This window comes from Poecile atricapillus, chromosome 3, assembly GCF_030490865.1.
Source record: "Poecile atricapillus isolate bPoeAtr1 chromosome 3, bPoeAtr1.hap1, whole genome shotgun sequence".
Taxonomy (NCBI): domain Eukaryota; kingdom Metazoa; phylum Chordata; class Aves; order Passeriformes; family Paridae; genus Poecile; species Poecile atricapillus.
Window position 1 is genome coordinate 70,510,303 of NC_081251.1, and position 23,764 is coordinate 70,534,066.

At 35.8% G+C, this 23,764-nt stretch overlaps 1 protein-coding gene across 5 annotated transcripts in view; it reads left to right on the forward strand.

Moving 5' to 3' along the window:
- ARID4B (AT-rich interaction domain 4B) overlaps window positions 1–23,764 on the forward strand; it is an 88,753-nt gene that overhangs the window by 29,761 nt on the left and 35,228 nt on the right. For 4 of the 5 annotated variants that reach the window (XM_058834832.1, XM_058834833.1, XM_058834829.1 and 1 more), the window contains exons 3-11: window positions 538–648; window positions 5,093–5,158; window positions 5,741–5,831; window positions 9,987–10,066; window positions 12,436–12,527; window positions 14,923–15,061; window positions 18,748–18,827; window positions 20,141–20,214; window positions 21,034–21,179. In XM_058834832.1, the coding sequence (XP_058690815.1) occupies window positions 538–648; window positions 5,093–5,158; window positions 5,741–5,831; window positions 9,987–10,066; window positions 12,436–12,527; window positions 14,923–15,061; window positions 18,748–18,827; window positions 20,141–20,214; window positions 21,034–21,179 (879 nt within the window). The remainder of the gene's footprint in view (window positions 1–537; window positions 649–5,092; window positions 5,159–5,740; window positions 5,832–9,986; window positions 10,067–12,435; window positions 12,528–14,922; window positions 15,062–18,747; window positions 18,828–20,140; window positions 20,215–21,033; window positions 21,180–23,764) is intronic. The other variant, XM_058834831.1, reaches the window with a different exon arrangement.

The following is a 23,764-nucleotide window of genomic DNA, read 5'->3' on the forward strand; positions in this document are numbered from 1 at the left end:
GTCTCCTACTATACCTTGCCCATTGGCTGCTCTCTTGATGAGGAGAACACCCTTATCATTTACTTAATTAGAAAGTGAAAAAGCAAGGTCTCTTCAGAGTTGTTCTATTTACTAATGAAAAATGAACCTTAATAATTTGAGGGAAATAAACACCAGTGTCTTCATGTGATGTATCAGCTCTTAAGGTAATTTAAGGAGAACACTTGGTTGGCCTTCACCATTGCAGCAGAATTGATCACTTGCTGTGTCTTCAGATGGTGCAGAGGCTGGAAGCTTATGTGGTACTTTTTGTAGGTAGCTGTGGTATCAGTTTATTGTATTTATGATCTTATATCATGAGATTATATCTGTATATTATGAGATTGTAATTTTATTCATTGTATTACCTTAGTGTTGTGTTCTGTGTTTCTGCTGTTGTCAATTTAAGTTTCATTTGGCTGTTTTGTAATACTTTGTCCACAGAAATTGGTGGGACTATGGTAACTGTATTGCCAGTGGTCAGTAAATAAAAAGCAGCTGTTTTCCTTTCTGTTCCAGGCAATTGATGAGCCTCCCTATCTCACAGTAGGCACTGATGTGAGTGCGAAGTATAGAGGAGCCTTCTGTGAAGCCAAGATCAAGACAGCAAAAAGGCTTGTCAAAGTCAAGGTATGTGGTTTTCCTGCAAAGACTTTTTTTGAGGGGAGGAGTAAAAAAGTGATTGATTTCAAAATGGCACAATGTGAAACTTCTTAGTCTCAGAAGACAGCTGAGAGGTTGTCCTGTCCTTGGAGGCTGGCATTACGATCTTTGAAATAACAGTAAACTTATTATTGTTGGAATGGGAGGGATTCCCCCACTCCCACACAAATAAACATGTTCTGTTCCTGTCACTACTTTGTCATCTATGTGTTTTTGACCTTCAATGCCATAGGCTGACCTTAAAGTAAATTATTAAAACGTGACTAATGTAAGCTTGTGTATGGGAGAATATTACCAGAAAATAGCTAACACTGCTCAAAGTAGGCTTTAATAGGGTTTCTTTTACTTGAGGAGCACAGGTCACTGCCATTTAGCTGTGGCAACTAGGTAATGCTTTGGGAATAAGCTGAAACCCTTCTGCCTTCCAAAAAAACACTTGGCATGTTGAGTCTTACAGAATAGCAAGCAGGGGATCTCACTTAAGCTTTATGATAGCTAGTTAATGATTGAATCAATATAAGCCACATGCAAGAAAAATAAAAATTCTGCAGAGGGATTGCAAGATATACATTTTAATATTCCTTGAAAATTTAAAGTATCATTTCTAGAAATAAAGAGAACAGTACACTGCAAAATAGCTGTATATTTCTGTTGGGATAATGTTGCCCTAAAAACTTCTGATTTGGGAGGAGATAATATTTTTCTGCTTTGCCTCTTAACCTCACACAGAAACATTACAGAGCAAAGGTCAAAACCACCTAGAAAATACAAATTAGATTGTTGCTCTGCAAGAGTTATAGTGGCAGAATATTTTTCTTATATCTACTGTAAATTTAAGTGAAAAATATGTGAAATGTGAGTGGCAGTAACCTATTATTGAAGACTGTTGCACACTGTAAACTAATGTGGATTATTTAATTCTGCCCTCATGCTGTAGCTGATTTTTGCCTATAGTGTGTCTGAGGGAGAGAGCTGGCACTCTCCATAAACCCTGCTGGGAAGGTCTGTTGTTACTTATTTGACAGTAATGTTAAATACAACAAGAAGTTTTTAGTCCTAAATCTGCCAGAAGAGCAAATCAGTGGTCTTTTCATTTCATTAGTCAAAACTTTTAATAGCATCAGCTGATCTATGCTTTACAGTACCATTTGGTTTAAGTGATTAAGTATTGCTATTTAAGCAGTTAAGCATCAGTATTTAAGTACCGGAATTTTGCTGTGCCTAGATCAGTGAAATCTTAACTCATTTCAGTTCTTTCGGGGACTTTCAGTCCACTTCCTTAGATGTGGGACTATTTATTATTCAGTGCTAAGTATTTTCTTACGGGCTTATCACTTGGAATTTGGTCACAGCAAGGTTTGCAGAAAGATCTTGACATGAAATGGAATTTTTCTGTCAATTGTTTGTGGAGATTTTGTACATAGCCTTCTGGATATAGAGGGGTGTGTGTGGGTGTGTGTGTTCATTGTTACTATATCACTAAGAGCAGTTCTCCCCCAGTATTGTTGCTCTAGAGTAATGTGATTTGTGTTTGAGATTTTTGTGTGTAGGTGCTGTAACCATATCTGTTTACATGGTTTTTTCACCACCAGGAATGTGTATTCCTTAAACTCAAGAGTGTCCCTCTGATTTTCTCTGAACATCTGTTTAGCTGTTTCTGACACATGTATACTTTCCCCAATATTAGATCTAACAAAGATTCTCATAATCAGCTGTGCTTTGTCTGGAATTTTGGTGTATTATCTGCTGCATTATTTTTTTCACTTGCTGAATGGGATTCTTTTGGCCCCAGTATGTATTTTATGCCTTAGTCTTCTAGAACTAGAGGAGAAGAAACGTCAGTTAACTTCATACTCTCAATTTCAATGTAAAGCAGTCATTCAAGTTTTCTAACTAGATATTCTGCTGAGAAAGTAGGATGGCAACAAAATTCTTCTGATGCAGAATATTGTAATCTTCAGACAAGTAAAATATGTTTAATTGTGTCTCCTTTTATGTGCTTTCTCCTCTTGTTGAATTCTGCTTCCTGGAATATTTTGAGGAGATACCTTCACAGTAACTTTCCCATCACAGCATAATTTAATAACCTCATTCAATTTAATGCAGGTGCTATGTACTAATAAATTCAGTACCAATGGATACTGTATTTCCCAGTTTAGCAGTCTTTGGCAAATTCTGTACGTGATACGGAGTTCTACAGTTACATGTAACAGCATTGCACACTTGCTCGTGGAAAGCAGTAGAACTTAAGACTTGCCTGGACTTCTCAAAAGTGCTAAAGGCAGTACAAATTTTACTCAAGGGCAAGATTTTGGGTGTTACAAGAGCATTAGTCTACTTTATCAGATCTGTTACCGCTTTTTTTAGAGACTTATTTAAGCCAGTTTGTTTTGGCAGCATCTCCTAAAACAATTAGCGGCATCATCCACCACCAGTTGCATTTGAGCACCCTGCACAGCAGTTTCAGAAGAAACTGTTTTCTGTGTAGGTCTTTATTAAACAGAAATAAGTAAAGCTTCTGCTGTAATAGGACTTACTAGGACTGTCATTTTAGGATGGTGAAAAGAAATTCCAGCTGGGTCTAACCAAGTTGATGCTGAATGTCTTAATCTTTTGCCTGAGACAGAAAGGTTCCACACTGCTAAATACTATAAGAATTAAAACCCATAGCTAGCAAATACTGGCATCACTTTTCTCAGCTTCAGAAAGTCCAGCAGTGTCAGACTGAGTTTGCCATTTGGATATTTCTGTTAATAAGCAGTATTTTTTGAGCAAATATGAATGTATCAAAAAGCAAAATCTGTTGGTATCAAAACTCTCTCCCCAGAGTCAAAGCCCCAAGACATCTTTAAAAAGACAAACCATTCTGGAATACACAATGGCAATTTGCTTTGTTTACCTTCATCAGAGTACATTGTGGCTGACTGATGGTTTTGGATAGAGTTCCTTTGTGCTGCAAAATACATTTAAGATACCTACAGAAAGTAAATAGAAACAGATGTCTCTAAATCAGAATTGATGTACTGGATATTTCGTATGAGCCACTAGTGACTCTTGGTTTCAGATTATTTTGCATCTTAACTGAATTTTGGCTTTCTAGATAAATTCCCCCTCAGGGAGAATTAACCTGTATCTGTAAGGTAGATTGTCCTCAGTTCGGGTTGTAGGTGCTGTTCTTGGCAAAACTCCTTAAAATCTCCTTGCTGGGAAGGCTGTGTAGGAGAGTTGGTGGTAAGAGAACACTGTGTTTCTGAAGGAAATTTTGCTGTTACTGTGTGCTACAGTGAAGCTCTCAATAACAGTGAGAACATGATCATGGGTGAAACAAGTCCAGACTTTTGAGGTAGGATTGCTGTAGTTGAGAGCTAGTGTTACACTGCTGGATCTCATGTTACATTCTTACTTACTTCAAATACTCAGTAAAACACTTCAAAATCAATGTACCAAGAGAGTGTGTTTTGGTGACCATCAGAACATCATTTGTGTGTTAATAAATGTACATAGGTACATAAAATATAATTCCAGAATTTTCTCAGTTTCCTATAATTTTAAAACTGGCGTGGAAATAAAACTTCAGATGTAATTGATAGGATGATCCTGTGACTTTCAATGTAATCAAGTAAATTGTGAATGAAATGAATGGTGAATGTCTATAGCACCTGGTACAGTTAATTTAATCATACTTTTGAGTTTCCAGGCCAATTTTTTCTTCTTCACTTCTATAGAGTGTGTAGAATTAAAGACAACAGCCTTTGTGTCTTTATGGGAATGACAAGGGAAAACACCTTAAGTGTTTAAAGGATTTACTTACTCTTGTTTTGAAAGACTGAAAGGTTTGCTGTTTTTACATTTTCTTCCAGTTAACTCTGCTTGTAGGCTAGACTGACATTAACTGAGAGCCCGTTTGAGTTGTTCATTTTGTTTAGTCGACAGCAGTGTCCTGTATTTGTGTGAGTCTTTCAACCATGAGGTGAAAAATGCACTTTTATCAGCAAAAGATAAAGGTGCTAAAACTGTTTGATTTCAAAGCATTGAAATATAAGTGTTTCTTTAAAGTTGTTCTCAGAAGTCTTGAAACTTTCTTTCTTGCTGTGATACTAGACAACTTCAAATAATTTAAGAGAACTGCAGAGATAATTTTGAGCCATTAGACAATTTTGTTACATTCTTGTCTGTCATTTCCTTTAGAGATAATGATTCTATTGTGAAAGATAAAAAATATTTTAGGAGTTTGATAACTAAAAAATTAGCCCCTCATATTTCTAAAATATATGAATAAAAAAGCTTTCAGAAGTGGAATGATGATGGTGATTAACTGTAAAATGAGAGTAAGAGAAGGGCTATTGACGTTTACATGTGCTTATGCTGCTCAATTGTATCAAGTGATTGTCAGTTGAATTATATTTTTTAGGTAACCTTTAGGCATGATTCTTCAACAGTGGAAGTGCAAGATGACCACATAAAGGGTCCCTTAAAGGTAATAAATTTGGTTTATATCTTGCTAATGCTTTGAAAAACATTTTTCTTTCCAATATTTGACATAAATGTGCATATATGGTATGTAGAAGGTTCAACTTATTACACAGGCTAGATAGGAGCACAAAGCATAAAAGGTAATGCTACAAAGTTAGCTATACTCTTCATGTTAGCTTTTTTCTTTGTAGTTAAAGGGGATGCATCATGGGCTGGTGCAAGCCTCTGTTCTTTTTTGCCTTAAAGCTAAGAAGTTTGGCTGGCAGTGATTTTTAGTCACTGTTCCTTTAGAGAACTCGGCAGGAGGATTTGATGGGAAAGCTCTTATACAAGAGAATGACATCACTCAAATTGGTTCTTGTTCCCCACCTGCTGGCAGGAAATAATCAGCTCAGTTAGTTGGCTTATTTTAGAGGAATGAAAAAAGAAGTCTGAGGGATACAAGTATATTCAAGTGAAACTGGAAAAACATTTTACATTTGACATGGAATAGGTTAGAAATTATCTCTGTTAGCTAACATGAAAGTGTTGATTTCATTGCCTGCTTCAAAAAAGTCTCCAGTGCTAAGTGACTTCTCTATTTTAGGTAGGAACTGTTGTGGAGGTGAAGAATCCAGATGGAACATACCAGGAAGCAGTTATCAACAAATTAACAGATGCAAGTTGGTATACTGTAGGTAAGAGAAAGATTTATGTATTTGAATAGAATTTATTACTTAAAAATAACCCTGTGACCTGGACATGTCCTAAACATGGTGAGAGAGATTTTTTTGGAGATGCTTAGGTATTCAGAGTTTTTATGGAAAACCTTTAAAGATGAACATCATAATTTGGGTATTTATAAGAAACTGTACCCTTTACGATCTGAAATTGGGACACCAAATAAAGACGTAGTGAATTGCTCTATAACTGGTGACTGCCCCTTAGATAATTTAATACACTGTTGTTAAATATTTTGAAGCAAGGTATGCTGTCACATGTCCTTAAAAAAAGGAGCAAAGAAGTGCTTTTAAAACACAAGCTGAAGCACCTCCTTTTCCCCACTCCCCGACTGAGCTGTTACAACAGCTGCTGTTAAAATACATATAGCTTGTTATAATGTGATATTTCAGATGTTCAGTAATATACCACATGATCTCTAGCAAATAGAGGGTGGAGTTTTTCATTATTTTACTTACAGGAAATGTATTGATTCCTGAGAAACTACATAGCCCTCTCCTGGGTAAATATGGGAAGATGAAGACTAGATCTTGGAAGAACTTTTGCGAGGCTTAGTTCTTTTGAGATATGGGTTGTTGTTAACGAAGTGATGTTGAACAACTAGGGAAAGACTTAATTTTCCCTAGTCATAGTCATTTCAGAAGGGAATAGAGCTCTAAATGTAGCTAGGACTTTATAGGTAAGTGTTGAAGAAAATATGTCTGTTTTCCCATTGGAGCTGTAGAATCTGTTAGTAAAGGTGAGACTGGGTTAGGATGGGGTAAAACGTAAGGTTCAAAGACAAGAATTAACATTATAGATCGTGTTTTGGTAATTAATACAGAAGTGGATCAGATATGAAGGCTTTTAAGAAGCAAACAGTATAGCTAGTGTTAGAGCTGTGTTGTATGCCTACATTTATGTTTCTGAGAAAGTGTGAGGTTAGCAGTTCAGCAGCAAGAATAAGATAGGAATCCATGCAGATTAAATTTTGAAGGTAGATGTCAGAGTTGCAGTCAAAGGAGATGTCTGTCAAAAATCCTGAAGTTGGGAAGTAGGAAGAAGTATGGGTTTCAGTCTCAACTCTTGCGTTTTGTAGATAAAAACAGACAAAAGCATGTAGACCTTGCAGAATTGGTAAAAGCAGCACAGCTGCTGGCAGTGCAATGCACTTTGATAGAGAATTTACTCTAGCTGTGGATGATAATTCTTATCTTTGTCAGGAGGGTGGGTGGAATGGGATGAAAATTACCTTTATAGACCGTGATGACTTAGCAGATATGAATGAAAGTCCTACTGTAAGATATAGTTGCCACTTACCAGATTCTAGAATTGGCACACATCTTAACAAGCAGTTACCTAATATTGTCCTAGCACTTGCCGAGAAGCATCTAATTATTTGCACTGTTAATGATCTTGTGAATACAATTACTATGATTTGGTCAAAAACTTTGTGAAAGCATGCATCCATCTGAAATAATACCTTTCCAAAAGTTACCCAAGACCAGATATGCCATTGCAGCAATATCTGGAGAAGAATAATCCTTTGAGGGCTGCTTGAGACCTCTTTTAATACTGAACTATGGGCAAAATTGTTTTGAGCATCCCTGTGTATCTTGTCTTCCTAAGGTGTTGTCTGAATAGAAATTGTTCATCAATTTGCTTGCATGATTTTTTTATTGCTACTGCTTTCCTACAAAAGAACAACAAAAACTAAATAATTTTTTTAATAAAAATCCAGCTAGTATAGTCTTTTAAAAATAGTATAGCACTGCGTATATGTACGTATGTACAGGCATAAATAATAAATATTTCAATATAATAAATAAACATACATATATATGTATGTATATATAGGCATAAAATTTGTAAATATAGTAGGCATACATATATAAACACACACACACATACACATACATAAGTGTCCTTCATTTTGCCTGCCTTGTAAAAAATCCTCAAAGAGCTCCAGGTATTTAAGTCCTGATAGCTAGATACTGTTCTGTCATTCATATAAATATCTCTTAAAGTCTGTGTTTACTGTGAGGGGGGGAAGAAAATTGCAGAATTATTTTGTTTACTAAAAATGCAGAGCTATGCATGTTCAGAAGTAATCTTATTTCCTGCACTTTTTCTTTGTCGTTACAATGCTTTTTCATAGAACTCAAGGTGGTTTTGGTTGCATTAAATTGTCTCTTTTCTTTGCTGCCCTCCCCAGCTTTTCTCTTGGAGTTTCAGAATATGTGATTTTAAATACATTACACTCCTGATGCCTGCTCAGTAAATTGTTTTCATGATATTCCAATAGATCAGAATGTCTTGCTCATTAAGCCATATGAGCCATGCTGGCCACATAAGTCTTTGAGGGAGGTCAAGCTTTTCTTCTGAAAGTATTCATGTTATGGAACAAGATTAAGATTCCTTCTGGCAGGGAAGAGGCCACAAGCAGATCACCACATAGGACACATTATGTGGCTACCTGCCTAGCTCTGAATAGGTTTACCTCTGCTGTAGTCAGCTTATCTCTTGAAGTGGATAGATTTTTTTTTTTTTTTTTTGTCTCTCATTATGTAAGGAGACTGTTTTGTTAATTAACACAAACTGGATTAGGAGCCTGCTGATTTCTACTTCACTTAAACAAAGGGGGGCTTAATTATGTGTTGACCATTTGAGATGTTCCAAATCTACATGGTTTGTGTGCAGTTCTTGCCATTGATACTTTTCAACAAGTGTTGAAATGACATTTGCATCTCTAACTGATACTTTATCACAATGGAACAGTGTTCAACAATTACTATAGCCTATAATACAAGCTGGGGCATTGTAGTTAGAAGGGGAAGTTTCTTCATCAGTAGAAGAGGAAGTTTCTTAATCAACAGTACTCAATTTTATATGGGGGAGAAAAATTCTTAGATAAAAGTTTCTTTAATATCAAGTAAATATTAGTCAAGAATTTTGATGTACCTTGTTGCTTTTTGTATATTTTTATTTGAGTTAGTAAATGTTGAAGAGTAGAGCACCCTACATCTGAAATGGCTAAAATCTCTAATTTTGTTGGTCAACAGCCATTCTCCTAACACTGTTACTTTGATCTGTTGATGGACAGAAGAGGATTTTTAAATGAAGGTGAAAGAGACATGTTAAGAAGTTGCTGAAACTTCTGGGTTTTTTTTAATGTAATATTTTAATATTATCTTGGGGTAGTTCTGTGCCCACAAAAGTCTTCAAGGTCATTGATGTGTGGGAGCAAGAATATAATCATTACCATTGCTCAAGAGGGAAGAAGAGATAAATTCTTGTCTCACTAAACAGTGCAAGCAAAGCCTAAGAGTTAACATTTGTCACCGGATTTTCATCTGTTAAGTACCTGCAGAAGACTTGACAAAAGCTTACTTTTTATATGACCAGTTTATCATGTTGTGAAGACCCCACCTTAAATGTGTGCAGTGCATTTCAGGATTATAAAAGATAATGTATGTAGCTGAATGAACTGTATTAGGAACTTGTTTCCAGTTGACCTAGTGGTAGCAGAGGTACCAAAATGTTTACAAACTGGGAGCTCCACAGTTCTGTCAGGAGAGCTGGTTTTGATGATTGTCAGCACTTTGACTATTGCCATCTTCCTTAGGATGATATCACTGTTATTCTATAGCATAGTTGCAAGAGGTCAGTAGTGAAAGACATTGAAATTCCATACAGCGTTAAATTGTGGCTTTTTTCTATAAACATCCATTTATGTTTCTCCATGGTAAGCAGAGCTTCCAATGGAATATCACAGGACTTGTGTAATTAAATTCTTTAAAAATCGTAAATGTTAGAAAAATTGTTTTTGAATGTTAGAAAAAATAGTTTTTGAATTCATTCAATAGCATGTTGAATTTAATTTCATAACACCATGAATTGTTTGCTCAAGTACTTAAGGTATGCAAGTATAAAGTAGCTATGGTGAGAGAGCAATTTATGTATTTGTTTTTGGTTGATCTGTGAAATGCTTTACTGGATTTGCAGCATTATCTGGGCATAGGTTTGACTACAGGGATATATATTCAGTTCTTTCTGACATGTAAATGAATTGCTTATTAATATCCTGAGTTAAAAAGAAATGTTTTCTTTCCTCACTTCTTACCTGGTGACAGTATTTGATGATGGTGATGAGAAGACTCTGAGACGCTCTTCCCTGTGTTTAAAAGGAGAAAGACATTTTGCTGAGAGTGAGGTAATTGAAGAGTTTTTATATTACAACTTTTTATTCAGAAAAACTTAAAAGTGATTCTTTTATCACCTCAATTTTTATTATGTTGCCTGTATCCATGCTACTAAAAATGGGGGTAATACAAAGTGCGGTCCACAGGATCTTTTTCTTTTTTACAACCAAGAAAGTTAGAGTTACAGTTAGATTTCACTAAACTGTGTAAGTTAAGAAACAAAATCAGCATTTTATGTTTTTCATTTTTCTCTTAATGATAATTTGTAGACTGTAGATCACACAAAAAACCTGCAATTGCACAACTACTTTGCATTGAATAAAAAATGATAAATTTAAATTATAAAATTTAGATTTAAATTATAAAAGTATAAAAGCGTATTACTTGTGAAATCAAAATGTACTTATAACATGAAAAGTAATATAATTTATAACATAAAAAAACTCATGTACATGATTCCACATAATAAAATTATGCTGCATTTTTCATGGTCAAACCCAATTTGTAATAATTGATGAAACAAATGCTTTTCTTTTTAATGGCCAATAATAAGTTGCTGTTACTCCTTTACTTGACAACACCTACCAGGATTTTTGCAGCTGGCTCATGTCTTTGAGGTGACTTGCACATTAAAGTATGCAAACATTTGTAGCACATTCCAATTGGAACTTCAGAATGAGGGTTATTCCTTCATATTATATAAGACAATCTGGACGGATGGGCAGATTTGCGTAAAGATGTTTGTTTATTGGACAGCTTCTGAAGATGGGGATTTTTTGCTCTACATAAGTGTGCTGTTATTGCAGTCAGCTGAGTTGTTTGTGTGCTGCCTTCTTGGGAAGATGCACGTATCTTCTAGAATCCTAAATCAGGACTAAACATATGTAAAGGTGGGAGCCTAATTAGATGCCTAAATCCAGCATCACATAGAAATGCTATTATTTTAAAGATTGTGGAATTCCTTCAATTAGTTCCTTGTTATTAATGATCAGCACAACTGAAGATTAAATTTCTTTTCTTCCATAAACACTATTTTAATATGATTTCAGGAGTATTACCTTAGAGTACACAGATTAAAAATTTTGGTCTACGTGTATTGCTTTGTGACCTGTTTGGCTGAATGAGAGTAATTTGGATTATTCTGTAAGATTGAAGGAAACCTTACATTCAGATGACTGGTACTTCGTATTTTATCATCTTTTTTATCATCTAAGCTTCTGATGTTTTGCCAGAAGTCACTGATTTGCAGTTCACTGTCACCAGCTCTGAATGAAACATGTTGTACATTTCTAATAATTACCTTGTGATTGCACAGCTACTCAGCAGGGGAAATTGCATCTCAAATTTATTTTGTAATTAGGCCAGTGCCCCACAGTTGGCTTGTTCTGATATTGCTTCCCAAGTGTGTGGTGTAGAATCTTGTAGGATGTCCACCACACTTAGAAGTAGTCATACATTTATTTTTAGATTCTAAAAAGCCAATTTTATTGTCCCTAAGTCAGCTCTCTCTCAGACAGAATACTTTTGAGGTGCTTGTTGGTGTTACACATTGAAAAATTCATACAGGACAAATAAGTTGAAGTCAGAGGACTATATTTTATTCTGAGGGCTTTCTGCCTTCTTTCAAAGACTAATAATAAGTGGCTATACAAAAAAATCTTGTGTACCAGGAGTCTTTGAATCTGGAATCGTTATCATTTGAACAGGTAATGGCAGGCTTAAGGAGAGATAATACTGAATGTCCATTAATTCCTTCTGAAGAATTCTTCCTAAAGAGGGAAAGTTTTTTTCTCTCCCTCTCTTTTTGTTTTGATGCTGATAAAGCATCAATTAGCACCCTCCCAATTATCAATATAGCAGCCTCTTTTAAATTGTTTTAGAATCTCTCTCACGTATCCAAGTATGAATTACTAACATAAAATACAATTAAATTATCATGTTTGCTGCTGTTGAGTGGTCTTGCTGTTTCATTTCAAAGGAGATCTTTGTTCATTATTAAGTAGATGATTCAGTATTTAGTCCAATGATAGGATAGACAGAAAATTAATCTGGTAGAGATGGAATATGCCAGGTGAGCAGAATACCTGATACTTATTTCTCTGTGTTTTGATGGTCCAAAGGCAAGACTTCTGAGAAGAATTATCTGTGTGTGTTCGACAAAAGTTAATTATTCGGCGGTGCAGAGAAAGTGTTGGAAAGAACTGCAAAACAAAACATTCCTTTTTTAAAATCTTAGCATGACATGTATGATGTACTTCTGTATTTCTTTGTAATGAGAAAACCTCTATTGACAAAAATTGCTTGAGTGAAGGTGGCTTGGAGAATAACTTATGCCAAGTTTTTCTTATGTAGATGCATATGTATTTTTTCATTTCAACAGACATTAGATCAGCTTCCACTCACCAATCCTGAACACTTTGGGACTCCTGTTATAGGAAAGAAAACAAACAGGGGAAGGAGATCCAATCATATGTAAGTTAAATATTTTGATATCTGTGCTGTGTGTAATCAATTCTGAAGCTTTCAGTGTGTGTCAGGTTTTATTGTTTGTATGTTCAGGCTTCTCTTATTAAAATAAACAGGAGGTTGGATGAAAAATGTTGTTTAGCACTCAGTTTGAAAGTCAGGTTCATATCTATTGTTGCATGCAAACATTTCAAGTCTTCATGTAATCAATATTTAAAATAGTACCAGGTATAGGCAAGAGTTTTTTCTTGGTTTAAAAGAAAAAAAAAAAGGTGGCATCTCAAATGGAAATGTGATGTTAAATTATATTGACAAACATCTCTGTAGTGTTGTAAATGTGTTGAACTCAAGCTAAAATAATTACAATGCAGTCTTTGTCCAGGTGACAGGAAGTCTTCGTGGAAGGTCCCAGAATCCTCCTACAGACCTTTGGTTTCTCAATTCAGGGTCTCTGAAAGGCTTTTAGAAATAGATGAACAGTATTACTGAATTACAGAATGGGTCGGGTTGGAGGGGAACACAGTGGGGTATCTGGTCCAACCTCCCTGCTCAGGCAGGGTCATCCTAGAGCACCTGGGACAGAATTATGTTCAGATGGTTCTTGAACATCTCCAGTGAGTGAGTCTCCAACCTCTCAGGACAATCTTTTCCAGTGCTCAGTCACCTGCACAGTGAAGAAATTCTTCCTTGTATCCAGATGGAACTTCCTGTGCAACAGTTTCTTCCCACTGCTTCTAGTGTAGTTTGCAACAAAGCTTACTGATACAAAAATAAAGTTTAGGATTTCTTAGGTGCCAAAGCTCTTGGTAGCTGTGGTCTTGATAAACCAGTGTTACATAGTCCACTGCCTATTCTTCATTGTTTGTGGGTGGGTTGTGAGGTTTTTGGCGGGGATGGGGGTAGTGTTTATGTGGGGTATTTTTGCTTAACATTTTTGGGTGTAGTGGTTTTCATGCTTGGCTTACCTTTTTGCACTTTTTAGTAGCTTGAAATAAATGTTGCCCTGTACATGTAGAGGAGCTATAAATTTACTCAGAAAATTGTTGTGTTACTAATTTGTGAGGTAGTGAAGGTAAAAAGCTGGCAATACCACAGAGAATGATTGTAGCATCCTTGGTGTCTCTGACTGAGTTGTAGAGGATATTATTATGTCAGAAGCAACACTCTTACCTTTATCTTATCATTAATACTGAGTTAACTGAGTTTAAAGACACTTATACCAGTATCTGCAATTTGAATTAGGAAGTGTCTCTACAAAATAGTTCTGCCTTTAGTCTTTGACTTTTTTCTCTTCGTACAAGAGATTCTTGAGCCCCAGAAAGCGGCCTGAAAGACTTTCATATATTCTAAAAGAAACCATTACTTGAAAAAAAAATGTTGAAGGAAACAAATAAACCAAAACAATTATCGTCACTGGAAATAGCATAAATTTAATGTGGAGAAAAGGAAATTCTCCTTAAACTGTACATTAGTTGCCTTTTGCTATACAAATTTTAACTGTGAGCTTTTTTATTAATACTGTATTTTGTATTCAAAAGCAGTTACGTGACAAATGGAAGATAGCTTTTAAAGTAATGGTGGTTGTGCTCATTGAAGATGCTGTATATTTTCTGAGGATTAACCTTTGAAGTGACTATAAAAAAGATATAGAGAGAGCATCAAGAGAGGGTTGTTTTGGGTTGCAAGTAATTTTAGTTGGACCAGTTTGTGCATTTAGACTCCTCATGGTTAAAACCAGCAACTTTGTACTTGAACAGTCAAAACAATGAGCCAGAACCCTTTTAAATTAAAATGCATTTGCACCTTCGTCCATCTACTTACATTCCAGCACTTCATTCAGTGTGAAATTGAAATAGTCATAGAAGTGCTTCACTGCACATCTTTAAAGAACTGTTTAAGGATAGATAGACTTTCTCCTTGCTATTCATCTTTGTATCTGATGTTTCTTCTTCAGAGATTTGTCCTCTCTCAAAATAGCTTTCCATTCTGTGTGGTTGTTAAAGAAAAACCAGAGAGATTAAGAGGGAAAACCAAAACAGTTAAGCTTAACATTAGTGCAAAACTACAACTGCAACAGTGTTTTTGAACAGTGTTTATGTAGGGCAGAATGGTTTCACTTTGAATACCCTGACAATGTGTTTCTTTTCCTCCATATGGGTGCATGGTGGTGTTTCATTGGGTTTTACATGTATTACTAGTGAATGTGCATTTCTGAGTTTGAATTGTTTGAATTGTTTCTATAATATAATTATAAATACTTCATTCATTTTGTCGCGAAACACTTAACAAGCAGTTCAAGTCACTGTTATTTGTGCCTCCTTGATAATTAGCTCTGGATCTCCTGTAATTATAATAAGCAAGTTTTGAATAGTTAAGTTTTAAGTCTCTTTCTGTTGTTTAGTCCTGAAGAAGAATCTTCATCCTCTTCCAGCGATGAAGATGAGGATGAAAGGAAACAAAGTGATGAGTTACTAGGAAAAGTTGTGTGTGTGGACTGCTTCAGTGTGGATAAGAAGAAAGCTCTGTGGTTTCCCGCCTTGGTAAGAGTTCCATCTTTATTATAATTTTGTACAGCTACTGTAATTTTCTAAGCACTGAAGAAAGGTGTGGGGTTTTTTCGTTTTGGTGGTTTTTATTAGAAATTAGTATGTTTTTTCAAATTGGACTGTAGAATAACAGTCAAGTGAAATATATCTAGATATGTTTGTTTAAAAAAAAGGGATTGCTGACATGGCCTGAGTTTTTCCAAACAGCCAGAGCTTGTTGACCTAATTCTAGCTCAACAGTGTGTTCAGTACTATTGGACTAGAATTTCAGGGTTTTTTTCCTAGGCTATTCCATGTCAATTTTCCAAATTACTGAGTTTTATCAAGGAAGGAAATATGAAGTACAAAGGGAGGGTAAATGTAGTGATTACATAGGCATGATTCTTCAGCATTCAATAGAAACACGTTGGATAATAAAATCAAATGTTTTTTTTTCTTAGTCACTACGGTAGGTAGTGGAATATTGGCAATAAATTTACTTCAAAATTACATTGTAGCCTTTTGGTACTAGTATTTTTTCTCTTCCTTTATTCTGGCTTAAAGGAGCTTTTTAAGAAATTAACTTCTAAATAGATATCACAGCTAGTGATTGCATGTAGACTCACTGACTGATATATTTGGAAATTAATATCTTTCTGTATGTGGTGCCTTCTAGTACTATGCTTTTAAATTTTTACTTTATTTTTAATTGTAATATTTGATTAATTCCTGGCAATGAAAGCTTAACACATTTATGTCATTTAGGGAAACTTGTGCTCTGCTTTTGAAATGATGCCATGCAGTAACATTTAACTCCTCTTAGTATGTGCAGTAGCTCTCAGTTGCAGCTTTCTGGCTGTCACCTGCTGTGTCTTGTAATGCAGTCCAGCAGCTTTCCAGTAGGAATTCTTTTGGGGAAGTTTGTAGAAGAGAAGAAGTCACTGAAATGTTTTTTGCAAGGGGGAGGGCAGAATGTACAGCAAGGAGATGTAATATGTTTACAGCAGATAGCTTTAAGAGAAGTTTTTAGTGATAAACAAGAATAATTGAGATGTTTGCTGAAAGCTGTCATCAAGATGATGCAGTATCATCTGCCTCACAATTCACTCAGAAGTGGTCAGTGAAACTGGCTTGAGCAGTTTTGTGTCCCACTGCTGGGTTTGCTTTTCTGGTCATGCCCATGACAGATACCAGTTTCCATGGCAGTTTCCTCTCTGAGAGGGCATTGCTTGTGACTCGTGTAGTGCTGCTCAGAACAGCTGTGTGTCATACCTTAAAGAGGAGCTGAATTGTTGCTTCTGCTCCAAAGAGGTACTAAAAATACACAATTATTTATTTGGCTTTCCTTTGAAGATTGGTATAGCTTCTCTTCATGGAAAACTTCCTGCAACAAATGAAAAGCAGTGGGGGGATAAAGTTTGAGGGTGAAGCTTGTTAACTCTGAAATAGCTTATCCTAGATTAACTCTTAATTTAGTAATCAGGTTTATGGCTCTGCAGACAAACATCATGCTGCATTTAACCAGAACAGCTGAGCCAAAGGACAGATTTATACCTCAAATAGCTGCGTTTTTGGTTTGGCTTGGTTTTTATTGTTGTAATCCCCTCCCCAGTAGCTATTCCTCTTGTGTTTTCTACTGTGTAAGCAGGTTACCTCTATTGTATCAACAAAGTAATCTTATCTTATTACTGATAAATTTTGCATTAACTTTGTATTATGGTAATTACATGAATAATGTAATGAAAATTCAGGTTTAATGTGCTGAAGAATGTGTATCTCAGCATTATTTCTTATTAATGATACTATATACAGATGCTTTGTATATAAGCACAGAGGACATTTTGCAAGCTTTATTATGTGAAAACAAGTTCAGGGATTAGTCTAAACCTTTACAGCAAGTAACAATTAAGATTAGTAGTGGAAACCACTAGTAAGTACTTTGCATATCAGGCCTATAACCAGATAGATTATCACTTGAAATATAAAACTGTAGAAGTCTCAATTTGGTAAAAATTATTCTGAGGACTCAGTGATTGACTGCATTGTTTTAATCCTGCACACATGTTTGTGTTGGTGGGGGGTTTGTTTGTTTGTTTGCTTGTTTTTGTTAGTTCTGTGGGGAAGGTGTGAGTACAGTGAGTAACTGGAATGGTAAAAGGATCTGAGAGTTGCTCCTTATGTCAAGGAGTGAGATTTAGTAAGCCTTATAGCATTGCTTAGTTTTATGTGTACTTAAAGGCTTTCAAAAGGTGCAGTGAGGAAATCATCCTGCAGCATTTTCAGAAAATTGAGTTTACATAGGATCATCTTATTCATCCTCCTATGACTCCAGTGGAGTTTGTTTTGCAAGGAAATTGAGAAAACTTGATTCAGGCAACATTGAGGTGATATTGCTTGATGTAAAGGCACTAAATGAGGTTATAGTAAGCTGTTTTCCAACCTTTGAATAGGTTTCTGACTGCTAAAATCTTGATGCTTCTAGAAAACCAGTAGCTAAAGCCTGAAGAGCCTTTCTCCATCTTTAAAGAGCTAGGAGTTTGCACTTGTCACTTTAAAATAGAGGATGAAAATCATAATCTTTTACCCTGACACTGTAAACTATAACTCAAGCTTAATTTCAGTTAGAATGTTGTAGTTTTCTAAAGTAATTTTTTTGCAGACCGTAGAATGCATTGAATTTTGAAACTTCTGTTAAATTTTATTTGTCTTGAGGAGCATATTCTGCCTGTGCTTTGTGATATGTAAATCTATTTCCAAATCACTTGGAGCTTTTGACTTCAGCTCCTGAAATGCTGCATAGGCAGTGACATATGTAAGCAGGAAAAAAACTCAACTTTTGCCATTGACTATCTTTGTATTTGGTGGAAAATTAGGACTGAAAGGCAAAAGTTGGTCTAACAGAAAAGAGGTATTTATCTGGGCTAGCTTAGGGCTACAGTCATTTGCTACTCCTTGAGGTTTTGTAGCAGCCAGAATTTTCCTAACTTTCAAGGAACTGTGCACATTATGAGACATCAGATGAGTGATGGAGAGGGGTTATTTTTCTGTTTTATATCTCTGGCTACTTATATTTATTTTTTTAAATTAAATTCTTGAAGCTTTTTGATTAGTGACTTGTACACTGGTTTAACAAAACCTAAATAGCTTTTAAAATTGCAACGAATAATTAATATATTGTCTCAGGGCTTTAACTTCTTGAGTTAAAGAACCTATCATAATACTTGTACTTGAGGTGATCTTCTCTCCTAAATTACTTCTAAGTCTTCCCTCATAAAATTGCATTTCATAAATCCTGTTAGCTTTTGGTTTTGATGCTGTGTGTAATCTCATCCTTGCCATTTCCAGAAGTTTTCAGAAGAAGTCTCTAAGTCAGGTGGCAGCACTTGGTGAAATTTCTGTCCTTTTAGGATGAGGAGTAGAATGAGCTGTAGAGGCATGACAAATTGACCTTTTGTCAGAATGTTCTTATGTTTCTGGTAGCAGCCATCAGTTTCCCTCCAGGAGCAAGCATGACCTTAGGCATGTAATTTCAGTAATTTCAGGAGGTCATGACTCCTATATTTTGAGGGATCTTACTTGCTCTCATCTCAGGATTGCCAAAGATAAATGAGCACAAAAGCTTTTAGAGAAACACTGATATTTACTATGACTCTCGTTTTAGCTTTTTCTCTCTAAACTTTGCAATTGTAATACCTTTGCAGGTGGTTTGTCCCGACTGTAGTGATGATATTGCGGTGAAAAAAGACAATATTCTTGTTCGCTCATTCAAGGATGGCAAATTGTGAGTAGGAATGTAGTAGAGTTTGATAATTGAACAAAATGTATACCTAAAGTGAAATGTAGCATGAGATGTGCTGGGTAAAGTATTAATATATCATAAAGCTCAGTAAGTTCCTGCCAAGATTTTTCTAATGTTTAAAAAAAACTGTTAACAGCCTACATGGTGATGAAATTAGTCTTGAACTTTATCATTATTAGTAATGGGATGCATAAATCTATCTGTCTTAGTTTCATTGTTAAAATTGTGGCAAACAGCAGCATTACATGACTTCAAGAATGGCCTGAAACTCTTCCCTGCTGTGGCTGGAGTAGAGCAGTGCTTTTCAGGGAAGTGGCTGTAAGCTTATCCAGCTACAGAAGGGTCGGTGGGGATGTGTGCATGCCTGCACGTACACCACACACACACACACACACACACAGAAATCCTCTTTCTTGTTTGAAGGTAGTAAGGCATATGTTTATCTCAATCTAGACTTGCAACTGCATCTTATGCTCCTTGCAAAGAGTAGTGCTACTCAAAGTGGGAAAAAGGATAGAGAAACATAGAAACCAGACTGTCTGGTATTTGCAACAAAATAAAGAACTTTGTGTTCTTTAACTCACAACAATAGAATTCTTTTTCTAGGTTTTAGTTTTTATTTCAAAAGTTGCAGCTATTTATTGTGCTTAGTTCAGTTTAACATAATGTTTTGCAGGAAGCATATTGAAGTATTAACAGTTTTGTTATGGTTTAATTACTTACTAAGTCTAGGGTATTGCTTTACATATGATAGTTTTTCAGGCATCAGTGCACATCACCCAAGAAGCACACATAAGATGTGTGCATGCAAGCACATACCTACACCTCAATCCTTCAGAGCTGCAATTTATTGCTTCCTTGGTTATAGACAAAGTAGAAGTCAGAAAGTACTTTGCTCTTTCAATTTGGAAGTCTTTAATTTCATATTGACAATTTACACTAATACTCATATATGTTTTAAGCAAGGTACAGTTCTAAACTAATGTTAAGTTAATGTGAGGGCTTAAAGTAATACATATATGGGAGATTCCAGAAACTACATGTTTGTGGAAATAACATGCTTTCTATAATACACAATGAATGCATATAGTTAAATTAATTTAATGTAAAAGTTTTGGTTTTAATCTACTGATTAATACTGTACCAGACTAACACTGTAGAATAATGAAGATATACTTCATGTGCTTCTTATGTATATTTAGTAAGTGTATTATAATCTTAGTGGTAGCTTTGTATTGTATAGTTAGTTTACCTTTAAAATATTTTAATTTTCTAACACTTTCTAAATTATCCAGCGTTTCTGTGCCAAGAAAAGATGTCCGGGAAATCAATGAAACTTCACCAAAGCCTGACGCTTTGTTAAAACAAGGTAAAAATAACTTTCTGTGAGAAACACTTGTATGTATTTGCTTAGTTACATGAATTTCACTAAATCTATGGCAGATTGATTCATGTCTTAAAGATCCTAAAATATAGGCTCTTTTGTTACAGAATAATATATTGAAAGAGAATACGTAGGGAAAGTTAGAGGAACTTTTTCTTTAAACAAATAAAACCTAAGTAAACAAAACCCCCAAAAACAATAGCTCATTTGCTCTGCACTGACTTTAAGTGTAGACATGCCAAACATGCACACGTTGGTTGTATAGATTTTTCATTTTGCTTTAGAACTTTATAGAAATATTCTCACAGTAGAGCCCTAATAGTTCTAAGTAAGTTGCCTTAATGAACTTTGAAAATCTGGAACTGTGGGTGCATTTGAAAGGTTAAGCTTGTGTGATGAGACTCTGAGAATTAGCTGGTGATTGTTTCTTCCTCCTTGCCCTCCCTATTTGATATATAGAAACTGCAGTGTAAACCTGTTGGATAGGGGTTTCTTCAGTTAAATTTTCATTTATGCCCTATGTGGAAGATCCTACTGTAGACAGTAACATGGTAAAGATACTAGTAATAGCTCTGAGTGCCTTGATGTGCAGAGAATATTAGGCCAGTTTGACTGGATAAGACAAATAAGGATGGACAAAATGGAGTGGTTGTTGAGGTTCTTTGAATTGGGAATGGAATTCTTGGTTAGCGGTCTTTCCTTCTTCTCCTCTTCCCCATCACCCCTGATCACTGTTTTTTTAATTGAAATATTTGTGCAAACTGATACTTCCTGCAGTGCTAACAAAGGCTGGTTCTTTTACAGCTTTTGACCAAGCACTTGAATTCCGTAAAAACAGAACTGTTCCTAGTAACTGGAAAACAGAATTGAAAGAAGACAGCTCCAGCAGTGAAGCTGAAGAAGAGGAAGAGGATGAAAAAGAAAAAGAGGATAACAGCAGTGAGGAAGAGGCAAGTGAAATTAGTAAAGGGCATAGATGCACAGCTGATAAAAATTAGCAGGAGTGTATATATTTAAGTAGGCCTTTTTAAAATTAGGGAACACGGAACGTGTTAACAAAGGCAATGCTGTTAACATAGGCATTATTGAATAACTTGCTCTTTCCCTGGTCTGCTGAAGAATTGCTTCATCACAAGCTGTTTCTCTGGCCATCCTGTGTAAAGAAGCAGAAGAAATTTCAATCAAGGTGTTAGCCCATGCACTCCACTTCCACCTCTCTTCTCTTTTTTGTTCTGCAAGTATGGAGTTCCCACCTCATGCTTGGTTTTCTAATCATCTGTTCTTTACTCCCAGCCTCCTAGCCCAAAAAAAAGTGAAGATGAGAAGAAAATTAGTGGAAAGAACTTTATTTCACAGCTGGCTGAGAGGCTGAAAGAGAGGCTTTTGAAGCTTTTACTTCTCTGTACCTTCTTGTAGTACTCTAAATTTGTATCAGCTGTATAACTCTAAATTTGTAAATCTGCTGTATCTGCTGTAACTTTTCTCTCAAAAACTTCTTCTGTTGCCAGGGTTTGAGAGTTTTCTTAATTTTTAAGCAAGTGCCAGTAGTGCAGCAGACTTAATTTCATGTTAGTAAGGGAACTGTAAATAAGAAACTGAACTGGTTTGGGTCTTAAATGGCTGTGCTAGGGTCTTTCTCTCAGTGCATCCTCCCTGGATATTGTGGCTCTGGCATACCATAAGATAGTGTTTCATCTTTCAGTCATTCATTTCTTGAAAATGTGTTGGGAGACTGCAAAAGTGTGAAGTTATGACTTTGCCACCTCTCCATACTTATAATTTCTTTCTTCCTTGTCTTTAAGCTCTCAGAAGATTATCCAGCTCTGATCAAAAGTTTTCAAGGGGCATTTTTTAGGATGATACTCTGTTTAGGATTTTGAGAAGCAAGGAATTGAGCATCCTTGGGCTCAGTACAATTTCTGAACTTTCTCAGCAGGTTCACATCCAGCCATGAACATGATACATGTCAATAGGTTTGTGTCTATGCAGAAAGACACATCGTCTTTATATAGTGGTCATTCCCACACTATTTTTAGGTGAAAAATACAGAGCCTTTAGCTACAGCGTTTGTAAACATTTGACCTTGTACTCTTTCAACACCTCTTGAGCTCCACTTAGCTGCCTGTGACATTGTTTGAGCTAATCTTTCCATGTGCTAGACATAAAGATTTCATGTCTGACAAATATTTTGAAATTTACTGTATCATCTTTTTTAGTAAACAGTGATTTCAGTCACTTGTAAGAAGTTTCAAAAACAGAAGCAAAATTTTTTTTTTTTTCACTTCCCTTTTTTCTTCTCTCTCCTTGGTGTTCAGTGACACATGTCTTCTCTCCACCCATATTTGAGCAGTTTCTGCAGCTTCTTCTCTTTGTTTCTGTTATTTTGTGCTTACAGCCTCCTGGTTATCAAGCAGCATCTCTTCCCAAACAGGAACTGTGGGCCTGCTCTTGGGACTTTATCCACCTGCAGGTTGTTCTACTGCTTCCCAAGACATGAAAAGTTCTCACTGGTGGCCCTTAGGCCATCCATGTGGTCCTTCTACCCATAAACCAGAACAAAACAAAGCAGAAAACTTAAGCTCTTAAAGATGTTACTACAGGCTTCAAAAACTGATACTTCTATCCTACATGTATGTTCACATCCCATTCTGTGGATACGTAAATGCTCTTCTATATGTCATATCTCTATACCTGCTTCCATCATATATAAATAGGAGTTGCCATGCAAATCCTCTGTACTTCTAAGAAGAGTAGTTGCTGCCTTGTTTGTTTTTTTCCTCTAATGGAAGAGACTGGAAAATGGCCTTCCTTTTCTTTACGAAATCTAATATAGATAGGTAAAAGAGTTGTCAAAGACCCTCTCTTTCAGTGCTGTGCTGTAGTACTGTATGAATTTGTGTTGCAAAAAACACGTTGTTTTCCTGGATTTTATTATCCTGTGTAGAAGCCACTTTATGACACTTTCTGACACTTTATGACAGTGTGACATACCTGCGTCAAACGATTATCAAGTAAACCTTGTTGTCTAACCAGATTAAGAGATTATTAACAGATACTATTAGTATAGTATAATACATATTGGCTCTGTAGAAATTCTGAGAAACGCCTTTCAGAGGCATGCAGGGTCCTAAGCTTTCCACGTTAGCACACTTTCTTAGAAAGTTACTTTGTTCTCTACTGGAAAAATGAATAAGGAGTGTTCATTCACTTGCCATTCTGGCACCTCTCTGAATTATCACGTTTGAGATGGAGGAGTACCCTTCAGGCATTGGACTGTATAGTAGGAAAGGAGTGTTTTATTCAGCATCTTCATCACCTTTACCTTATCTTCCCCTGTATTTAAAAAGAATACATTCCTTCAAAACTTTATTTGGTTTCCTGAACGTTTTGTTCAGTGACATCTGTCACCCCTCCCCCAAATGCTCTGTGAGACTAATGTCTATAGCATGTTTTTCTTGTTGCTGAGGAGCATGAGAAACCCAAGTAGCTGCTCATGATCTGGTAAAAGTCCTTTCCAAGTACCTGCTATGAGAGA